The following is an 11,835-nucleotide window of genomic DNA, read 5'->3' on the forward strand; positions in this document are numbered from 1 at the left end:
ATTAAAAAAAAAAAACTTAAATCGGCGCGCATTCATTGTTTATGCTTCTGTCCGATGACGTCACAAATGATGAAATGCTATTCAGTATTGCCATTCACAGAGCAAAATATTTAATTCGCATCTTTACTCACGTGTATTGGCAACGATATAGTTGATAGCAAGCGTAGAGAGCAATTTTAATTCGCTACTTGATTATCATAACGTGGAAAGGCAGTAGAAAGATGCGCCAAAGAGCATCATTTGTGACGTCATCAAGATCACGCCTTGTTTGAAAAATCGGACGTTTTAAAAAATTAATTAAAAAATAACTGTTGGGAAACTGAAAGTATTTTCTGGGTCCATGTTGTTTTTTTTTTTTTGCTTATTCTATTAATTTCAGTGACAAAAAGTACTACCTTTGACTGAAGGAAACAACCCCATTATTTAACGCGCTTCATTTGCACTTTCCAATCTGATATTTTAGTAGTTAATTGTAAATTTTTAGTCCTGTTCTATTTTTGTTAGAAATAGCTATTTTACATTTGAAAGAAAAAAGAAACTATAGATTTCTCATGACACCAACTTGTTTTCGGTTGCAAGTGGGGCAGAAAACAAAGAGGAATAGAGATAGTGTATTTTCCGGGATTTGGGGGCCTCTAACAAAGCGCGGGCCCTATGCTATAGCTTGCTTAGCTTGTACGTAAATACAGGCTTCTGTGTGTGTATGTTTGTATGTCATTGGCGTAGAACAGAACTTTTCTAATAAAATAATTGACCTGAAACATTGAAAACTGGGGGGGGGGGGGGGACAGCTGTTTCAAAAAAGAGGAAAAACCCCTCTCCCTCCCGTAGAAAATAGGATTGAAGTAAAGAGAGCTCACAAACAGAACACTATCCCGCTCCTACCCGAAAACTAAAAGAACTTGATAGAAATATACATATAACTGAGACATTTGAAAAAAAGAAAATGCTTTGAAGAGCACACCTTTTCCCGGATCTAAACTAACTCGTACCAACTTGCACAGCTATAGGTGTTGAGAGGTTTTTAAGCTTTGTAAAGCAGCAGTTTTGTACGTTTGAAAAGTTGCTTTTAAATTTATGGTCTATAATATAGTAACTAGAAAATCGCCCGTAATGGTATGACGGGTGAAAATTTGCTTCTACATTTGAACGCCTCAATTGTCTGTTAGTGGGTATTTCGGAAGTTTAAGTTTTAACCCTAACTCCAGTAGAGAGCGGTCATTGTTGACCATTTTTACGTTTCTTCATTCTCCTAAAATTGCAGCCTTACCAGTAAAACAGTTAAGTCTCCTGATCGATTTCAGCCTTGTCACAATAAAGCCTTCCCCTGCGTGTTAAACTAATCATATTACCAAATCATATTATCAAATTATCATGCCGTTGCGCGAGTTTTATTGCTGAAACACGCGTGTTACTCGATCATCGGCTATTATTTATGTGATGATATATTTTGCTCTTTAGCTCAGGACTTGAATTGAGTTGAGCCTAGGACTTTTCGCTAAGGTAGTTGCCCGTATATCTGCTGTTCTAATTAATTGAGAAAATTGGAACAAGCTTTATTTGATGCAGAACGACATAGAATGTTAAGGCGTGTGGGAAGTCTTTCATACCTTAAAAAGCCAATTTAAGTGAAATTTAAGCTTAAAAAACTAATTACGAAAGAAAAAAAATGAAATTGTAATAAAAAACCACTCCCGGGGCTCAAAGTAAATTTGTTCAAAGCTTCAAGGTTGTAGTGCTATGGGGGCTTCTGGACGCAGGTTCGCCACATACAGATTTTCACAATTTCTTTGACGTTATTTAAAAAAAAAAAAAAAGATGTAAAAACAACTTAATCCAATCCCGATGACAGTGCCAACAATATACTAATTAGCAACACCAGATTCTTTTAATTTTCTTACTGAAATCTACTGAAAATACCTAACTGTGCTATTGAAGCAATTTCAAACGTACATTATCGAAGCGAATCACTCCAGTTCAACCAAATTGGAATCGTTTTGATGATCCTTCCACACATAAAGTGGCGTCTAACAGGCGAAATTAGTTAACAACTCAACATGTTTAACGCATCTCCTGCTGTCACGTCCTCATTAAAGTTTTGCGAACCTTTTACGTCAGCTATGAAGCAAGCGATTCTGTCAATATTGGTTTTCTCAGGGGAGAAATTAGCGATACATCCACGTCCAATTGACATAATGCGAGGAGCTGAATATTTCATAAACACAGATCGGAAACACTTATTTAATGAGAAAGGAACGGTTAGGCTTAAAATCTGTGGGTGTTTCGATGCGTGAGGTGTACAGGCTGCAAACTTGAGCATTCTATTAAGGAATTAACAAAACATGTTTGAAGAAATGCATTTATTTAACTTGTATTGATTATCTATTTTATCAGTCATTTTGAGTACGTTAATTTTTTTTAGAATAGAATGAACTAATAAATTTGTACAACAAGCAATAACTAAAAAAACCAAAAGTTGTCACAAAAAAAAAAAAAAAAAAAAAAAAACTGCTGAAATAAAAGTGTGACAAAATTTTACTTTTTCTCTATAACATTGAGAAAAATAGCTGATTTATATCAAGTTGGACCTGCTAAACAGAAATAGATAAACAAAATTCTTGTAACACGTACCATTTTAAAGTTATGACAAATTAAATTTCCATAAATGGCTAAAAATTTAAATTTTTAAATGTAATCGAATCATTATTCAGTAAATTACCGCCCATTAGCCAGGGCTAAAGCAGAAATACGTGAAATACACCGCCAGCTCAGTCATTTCCAGCCGAGGATTGCAGTTTCGTGCTGATGATAATTCTTGCACTATATACTAATAGGCTATTTTTTCTTCTAATTATTGAAATATATATGATGGAATTGAATTTTTTTTATCACATTATAAGCGAGGTGCATGAAAATGTTATAGAGGCTATAACTATGAAACGTGACGTACTAGACACCCATATCATTTGGCAATTTCGATTACAACTAAATAAGTAACTCAATACACGAGATAGTATTCATGTTAGAAAAATCGTGTCACACAGTTCAGTGAAGTTAGCAATTTTAAAGCTCAATTACACCACCTAGCGATGTTTAAGAAATGAATCAACGGAATAAAACATTTTAATTTTGCTCGGATAAGGCTAAGACTCCTATATATACGAGTAGAAGCATCAGCTTTAAATAAGCTATTTTGGATCGGAGCGCTTGTTTGAGTGGTTGTCTTTTCTGGCAAGTTATTGAGTTTGGTGATTTTCCCCTGCGAGCAATTTTATTAGCGGCACGTGAATTGTTGAAAAGAACATTTTGGCCAATTTGGCCAAACTCGAAACTTTGTTCTGGTAACCTTAGCTCCGCAACAATGAAAAATCCGAACCAAAATGGCTAAACTTATGCTGATGCGTCGTCCTGTATAATAGCGGCTCCAGACAAAACAGATATTAGACAGATCACATCGTACGAAAGTGGGTGGTCTATATTTTACCCTTTTCAGCGGCCATTGAACAGAAACTGCAGCGCCTCCTATAGTTTTTGAACTGGTGAACATGAATTAATTTCAAATAATAAAGGCTGCGAGAAAAATGTTCTTTGGTTCATACAAGGTACCATTACACTCACTTGAAAATACGTTGCAGAAATAGATGTTTTCTTTTGAAAAAACAACCATAAGAGCATAATTCATTTAAGAAAAAAAAACTTTAAACACAACTTGTTTTAATATAAAATCAAAAAATTTAGTAATAGTCTCTTAAGAAGGAAAGGTTTCCTTATTACTTATTAAATAACTTATATGACTTTAATTTATTACTTCGTCGTTTGCCGAAAGAATACACGTAATCAATATGGCAGCGAAAATTTCCCCATTGCTGCATCATTTCCAGATTACTAATATGAGTTTAGTTGAGTTATGACTTGGAATATTTATTAACTATTATAATTATCCTATTATTATTACTGAAAATTACAAGCTATTGGTAAAATCACAACTTTAAGTTCTAAACCCTATAATATTCTGACGATTTTTTTTGGAATTAGCTATTTGAATTGCCTTTTTTAAAACAATGATTTGAAAAAAAAAAAAAAAAAAAAAAAAAAAAAAAAAAAAAAAAACGCTCGCTGTTTTCTCAATTTCAGACAGAAAAAAATCTTTTGAATTAAATCTTTAAAACTACATCTTGATTTCAGTTTTTCAGTTTGCTTTTGAGTTACATACGGCGCATACGGAAAAAAAGTCCCTTCTATCGTTTGCACTAAAAAAAAAAAAAAAAACTTTTATGGGATTATCATCTACTTAGTGGAAAATGCTGTTCAAAGAATAATTTGCAATTTTTTGACGAACCCTTTTTTTAGAGACGGAATCATTAAAGACTAGTTTAAGCGCTTTTAAAGAGGATTTTAGTTAAGAAGTATTATTGATTTTGAATCACATCAAAAGAAAAAAAAGAAGAGTTTCTTGCATTCTAAAAAACCTTCACGAAAAGATTCAAGGTAAAGAATGAAAAAGTTACTCAGTATTGTAGTTAAATGTTAAACTTTTTTTTTACAATGAGCAAATTGGAATATTATACACTTAGGGGAGCTAGGGGCTTGATGTAACAAGGGTAAGTAGTAACAGTGCTTTTTCACTGCATTTTCATAGTTTTCAAGATTATAAAGTTGTTTGAACAGTTAACACGCTAAATATGAAAAACTATGATTTGGGGTTAATTGTAACAAAATCTCGGGGTATGTTGTAACATGTTACAACTTGCCCCACATTGCTGTATGTTATTTGTAATGTAATAAGGGATTTAAAGCTTCCGGTGTTTGGCCTTTAAATGTAGATATTTTCCAAGACAGTGACTTTGCTCCTTTTTTTGTCACTGATCGTCCAGATCCCAATGAACAATCAGAAAATTCTCTAAATATGATTGAAAAATTATCGTTGAATCTCGAAACTGCAAACGAAACAACTCCGAGTTGCTCTGGTCTAAGCAAATTTTCCTCATCGAAAATTAGACCTTTACCAAAGGCACCACCACGGAAAACAAATATAAATACCAGGCGTAAAAGGAAATCCACTGTTTTGATAGACACACCTGAAAAAGAAGCTTTGAGAATGGAATATGAAGAAAAGATGAACAGAAAGCAGAAAAAAGATGATAAAGATAAATAAAAGTAAAAGGGAAAAGGCAAAGGTAAAAAATCTGCAAGCAATAAATATGGAATAGAAAGAGTAAAGAAAAGGGTTTTAAATTCGGATTCGGAATCTGAATCTGAAGAGTGGTATTGTCTAGTTTACAGCGAAGGGTACCGTCATTCAAAAGGTGATTGGGTTGTGGGCACATGTAGGATGTGTCGGAGTAGATACTATTCCTTTTGTTTGTATTAACTGTAACTGAGATGAAGACTAAATTCATTGATAAAGAGACCTATGAACAAACTGATTATTATAAGATGTAAGAACTAAGAGATAATTAAAATAATTAATTTGGAGGTTTATAATTTAACTTACTATGATTTCGAAGTGCCTAGTTTGTATATAAGTACCTATGGTAGAATTTTAATACAAAAAAGGATTAATAGTTTAAATTTAAAATATTTAAATTGTTGATTATCTAAAAAAAGTGTATTTCAATTAATTATTTAATAGTAGATGCATTTAATAGAAGTATCTTATTATTTTCGTTAAATACCTAATTATTTGTTGAAAACAAAGCAAAATGTGAAGAGAATAAATGGTTAATGGTGTAAAATTCATGTTTTTTATTGTTGTTACTATATATCCCAATAGGTGTTACAACAAACCCCAAGTACGGGGTAAGTTGTAACACTTCCCTTTTTTTAGAATTTTTTTTTCCTGAAAGAGATACCTATAGCTGTGATGTTTTTTCAATTAGACTTCGTAGAAGAATAGTCAGAGTACCAATCAAAATTTAGTTAGTGATAATTTAACCAATACATCTCAAGATATGACACCATTTTTAAAAATTGTTACAACAAGCCCCTCGCTCCCCTACTGTTTGTTTTTTCGAAATGCATAGATGCCAACTTCAATATCTTCTATATATAATGTCTGTATGAGACTGGCAGCTCTCGAACTCTAAAAAGAGTAATTATACCCCTTAAGGTATAACAGTTGAACTCTTGAAACGTTCAACTTTAAACGTTGGACTACCTGTCAAGAATTGTCTAATCGAGCTAATCAGGTTTACATTAAGGTCCACTTGTATACCAATTAAGTTATACTGAGTTGCATTTAGTTAGACTAAATGATCAAAGCACTCGATTGCCCAACGCCCTTGGAGTTGATTTGTGCCAAAAGCTAAATTTGTCATTGGCTTTTTGTACGTGAGCAAAGTTTCAAGCATAGACACCCTCCCCTTGAATAACGTACCTGATAAGCGGAGGTAAAAAATCTTGCATATATTTATTCTTACTTTCTATATTTTTTAAGTGCGTGTGTGGAAACTATATTTATACTGCTTTAAAAATTTGAGAAACATTTTAATAAATGCATTGTTTAACAATGACCGCGATTAACAATGAGTTTTCAATTGAAGACTCAACTGTATTTTAGTATGAAATTAGTAAAAACAATTATAATTCATATTCAAATTACCTTGGAACATTGGTTAAAACTTTTCCTGATGCAGAAAATTCAGGAGTTTCTATCGATATTAAATTTTAATTCGTGAGAGCATTATTTTCGTCTTCATATTAGAGAATTTATGCAAAAATGTTGATTAAAATTGGAATAAACTACTAATTAATAGTTAATTAATGAATTTGATTACATAATATTGCATTATCATTGGGCTTGAGTTCGCTTACTAAATTTCAAAAGAATCCGATCGTAGGAAGTGGTCGAAATTTGAGTGGCAAGAATCCGTTACGTACATACAAACATACAGGTGAGGCAACTGAAAACAACATTATACAAGCATAACTTTTTTCTAGTTAATTTATCGAAAATCTGACTCCGAGGTGCACATTGCCAATAAACTGCATTTGTATATCAAATTTCATATTTCTGGTGGGTCTTACCGTTTCCCACACAAGCACACGAACATTTTACATTATTATAGCTAAGATAAAATCCAAGGATATTTATAGATATAGATGGATAAATAAATGGATGGATAGATATAAAAATAGATGGATAGATTCATAGATAAATATAGTTACATATAAATTTTTGAAATTATTTTCAAAATGTGCAGCAAATATTTTCAAAAACGCTATGCTTGAAAACATCCACTAAACAAACCACTTCAGAAAAGATAAAAACAATCTGTACTGTTTGACGACGGATTGTATGAAATTTGGCAGTTTGCCAAATAAAGACGATTGCATCTGAATGAATCTAGCAGGGGAAAAGGGAAAATAACGATGGGATTATGATGCACGCGTTTTATAATGTCACTAGTACCTTATTCATTTATTGCATTCTCAAAAATAAAATAAGGGGAAACAAAAATAGTTACTGTGGAAACCACAAAAAGATAAAAAAAAGGTTGTCATTTCGTTCAGGAACGTAGAAGCAAAATGGTAAGCTCAAAACCTTGTTGTGAATTAATAAATCAATGAATTTTTCCCGTGAGAATATAGATCAAATATACTTTAGATTTAAAAAATGTTGCTTGCAAATTTTCAATTTTACAAAACTAAGGCTAAATAATAGAGAGGCAAAAGTGCACATCTAAAAGAAACCAACTAACATCCCTATAAACTAATAGATACGTCCATTTCTGCCTATAAACCGGATATTAGCCTTTCCATGAAATCGATGGTCAGACAGTACAATTTCTTAATTCTTGAGGCAGTGAGTTTAACCATAATAATGTTTTCATTTTTATTATTACGTTGCGCAATTTTTCTCTGCTCAATTTCGATTTAACAAAACATTTTCTTCATCAAATTTTCAAATATGAAAATGAGTGCTTAATATTTTAATATTTACTAACTTTGAAAAATGAATGCAGCCATAGAAACATTTTAGTTTTGAAAGATAACTTTCCACATTTTTAATTAGTGCGAAAAAGAAAACTCTGCACTTGCTTTGAAGTTTTTTTCGTGCTTTTTTTTACACAAGTGAGTTTTTTCCCAATTTAGTTAGCTTTTTCTTCATATTTTTTTCCCGTAATAAAATATCTTTAGCATAAAAATGCATCGGAATTTGAAGATTCTTTCTTCTTGTTTCCCCAATGGGGAAAAAGAGTTACTTCTGGGATGATTAAAGTGGATTATCTATGAATAAAAGATACAATTGGCTAATATTTTCCCGTTCTTATTCAAACTCTGAATATTTAAAATCCCCATTATGTATATATAGAATTTATCATCAAAGCCTTCGTAAGGAAGCGAAATCAGTATCATCGGAATTTTCTTTTCTTTTTTTTTAATTTGGAGGACCTGGAGCATCGTGATGACTTTGAAAAATATTATTAATCAGGATCTGCTGTAATGACTGTTAAGTTGAAAAAGAATTAGATCATGTTTTTTTTAAAAATAAGTTTATATTATTTATCATTCGGATATCGTTCTGTTCTGAGCAATCACGAAAATTTTATTATCCTCATTTGACCAAAGTTGATGTTGCTCTGATTTTTCAGATTATCGTGACAACGGTTGTTTTCCATATTTAAGAGAGCGGGATTTTCGATGTCATAGTTACAAATCGTCTGTCGTTTGATTTTATTCATATATATTTCAGGGCTTAACTCAAGCAGACTTTGCGTTAAATAAAGGGATTTTTGTACAAAATTACGTTTTTTTCACGAAAAATCACCTACACTATACGACCAGAAGTAATAGGACACTTACAAAAATTCACATTTTTAAGGATCTCTCAATAAATAAAATACCAATTGCTTTGTAACTTTTGTCACGTAAAAGGCATGTTCTGGCTGTCATTTTCCAATGAAAGCTACATTACTCTTACATTTAGGGGATCAGTAACAGATTGAGGAAAACAAAAATAGATTTTGGTCATCATTCATCTAAAAGAGCTGAGAATAAGCTGTAAATTTCAAACTTTGCGTGTTATGAGCCAAAAACCTTCAAATAAAATTTTTAGTTTTTAAAGAAACGCTTATATTTTCGTGAATATCAGTGATACCTTCTCAAAAGTATGAAAAATGATTGAACCTAGTAAGCTAACTAATTTCTGACATTTACAGTTTATTCTCAGCTATTTACGATGGATGATGACCAAAAAACAATTTTGTTGTCCTCAATCAGTTACTGAACCCCGAAACGCAAAGGTGATATAATTTTTGTTGCAAAATGACAGCTGGAGCATACTTTTCACATGACAAAAGTTACAAAGCAATTGGTCTCTTATTTCTCGAGAAATCCTTAAAAATGTGAATTTTTGAAAGTGTCCCATTACTTTTGGTCCTTTAGCGTATATAGCTGAATTTAAACGGTAAAACTTCATCTAAATACAAAATTTGCAGATTACTGATTCCCATCATTTAAGTTTGATAAAAAATAAAGATACATGACGTTATACGCTGCAAATGATCTTTTCGGTAAGTGTACAGTTGGATATCGGTCAATCACCATTTTTTTTTTATGGATATGACTCCTATTACCTATTCTAGAAAATCTCCAATCATAATATGATGGGTGCAAATTCTTGTCAATTTTCATTCCATTCGTGGAAAAAGGAAGCCCAACAAGTATGGTTGTATCGCAATGGGGTCGTTTCCAAAATTTTAAAAGTATTTTGTTGTGAAAGAGCATGTTTAAAAATATAGGATCTGACCATTTTTTGATAAATATGTTTACGTTTAATATTTTTAAAAAATTAGTTAAATCGGAGCGCTTTCATTGTTTACGGCTTCTGCCGATGACATCACAAATGATGAAATGCCCTTCAGTGTTGCCATTCACAGTGCAAAATATTTAATTCGCATCTTTACTTACGTGTATTAGCAACGATATGGTTGATAGCAAGTGTAGAGCGCAATTTTAATTCGCTGCTTGATTATCATAACGTGGAAACGTAGTAGAAAGTTGCGGCAAAGTGCATCATTTGTGACGTCATCAAGACCATGCCTTGTTTGAAAAATCGGGCATTTTAAAAAATTAATTAAAAAACTGTTGGAAAAATAAACGTATTTTCTAGCTCCATGTTATTTTTTTTTGCTCATTCTATCCATTTCAATGACTAAAAGTAGTACTTTTGACTGAAAGAAACCACCCCATTTGTGATTGCGAAAAACATAATTTATATTCAAGACGTCAAAATTCAAATGATTTTTTTTAAATATATATTTTCATGGTATCACGATTTCAGAGCATTTGTAGTGTTTGTGTTTCTTCAGTCTCTTAGTTTGTGATACGTATATTTCTCTCTACTCGTTCAACTTGAGGTCAGCCATATAATAAATCGCATTATATATTACGTATATCTTGTCCGTATTACGTTGTATAAAAAGTTTTAACTTTTTTTCTGTCTTACAGATGGAAGTATGAACTTCTGTATAAACAATGACTCATGTATCAAAACCAATGTATACAGTAGAGCTTCCATTATCCGCATAAATTGGAATCCGGCCGCAATCAGATAACCAAAAGTTTAGATAGCTGGATTTTCTCCGAATAAAGGTCCATTTTAATGTACAGTAAACTCTGGATTATCCGCGGAATTGGGTGGAATAAAGCAATAAAAATTGCGGATAGACCGCAACCGCAAAAAGGCTAAAATGAGGGACAAATAAGGTAAAAATTGCCCTTCCTCAAAAACTTGGCTGTATCTTATATATTTAAACGAGCAATTCTTGTGGGTATGTATATATTTCATATCTCGAAAATGGCTCTAACGATTTGGATGAAATTTTGGATTTAATTGTAAATTAGCATTCTAAGTTGATCTACATCAGTGTTTTTTCTGTAAAAACGCGATTTTTTTTTACAAAAAAAGGTTTTTTAATACTAAGTCTAATTGAGTTAAGCCTTGAAGTAAACTGTGAATTGACGCTGTGATTTGCAACCATAACAATGAAAATTTGTCCATGGCCCCACTGAACGCGCTGGCGCTTACAGTATTCAGTATTCAGTACAGTATTCAGTACAGTATTCAGTACTTAAGTATTCAGTGGGGCCATGATTTGTCTCTTCTCGCTTTAAAGTTTCAAACTTGCTTAGGGTTGCCAGGTTTTGCTGATATTGGCCACTTTGGCTAATTTCAAACACACTTGGCTGAAAACAAATTCAAAAGCATTATGTAAGTCGATGTAAGGCTTTTTTCTTTTTTAAGTGAAACTATTGCTTGACCGTCCTATTTTATTTTATTTATTTATTTTCTTTCTACACTTCAAATAGTTTAACATGTTTTTTAAATCACGCGTCTAAATTTTATGTCGAAGAAACGTATGTCTTGAGACTGTTTATGTTTTGTTAAGACAGTTGTTATCATTTGTTGGAATGGTTTGTGGATCCTCAGTTTGGATGGATATCATGCTGTATGTAGCATTTTCTGGTGTAAAGTGACCAACTACACTAAGAGTACTTATTCAAAAAGAAAATCTCGATTGAAATAAAATAGTGAAACGCATCATAGTATGAAAGGAAGTATTCCGTTAAAAACCGATTTCACCACAGCAAAACTGGCTCCAAAGTCAAAATATTTTAATTACTGACAAGAAAATTGTATAGTGGAAACAAACGTGACAGATAGTTTAAAGCAAAATGTTGATTTAATTACATTCAGAATCTTCTTTGTTTGGTACTTAAGTGTTATAAGAAGGTCGAATGCTTAATATTTCGTTAATGTGAAGCTTTTCAAGCATATTTGGAAAAGTATTGAACCTTAGAAAAACACGAGCTGACAAAAAAAAAATTCTT

General features: G+C 32.1%; 1 protein-coding gene across 1 annotated transcript in view; it reads left to right on the top strand.

Annotated features, from left to right (window-relative positions):
- Nucleotides 1-5,155, top strand: part of LOC129226873 (tigger transposable element-derived protein 4-like) — a 32,515-nt gene extending 27,360 nt beyond the window's left edge. Inside the window, exon 2 of the mRNA XM_054861503.1 lies at nt 4,787-5,155. Within this exon, the coding sequence (XP_054717478.1) occupies nt 4,787-5,155 (369 nt within the window). The remainder of the gene's footprint in view (nt 1-4,786) is intronic.
- The last annotated feature ends 6,680 nt before the right edge of the window (nt 5,156-11,835 follow it).

The sequence above is a fragment of the Uloborus diversus genome, chromosome 7 (genome assembly GCF_026930045.1).
Source record: "Uloborus diversus isolate 005 chromosome 7, Udiv.v.3.1, whole genome shotgun sequence".
Lineage (NCBI taxonomy): Eukaryota > Metazoa > Arthropoda > Arachnida > Araneae > Uloboridae > Uloborus > Uloborus diversus.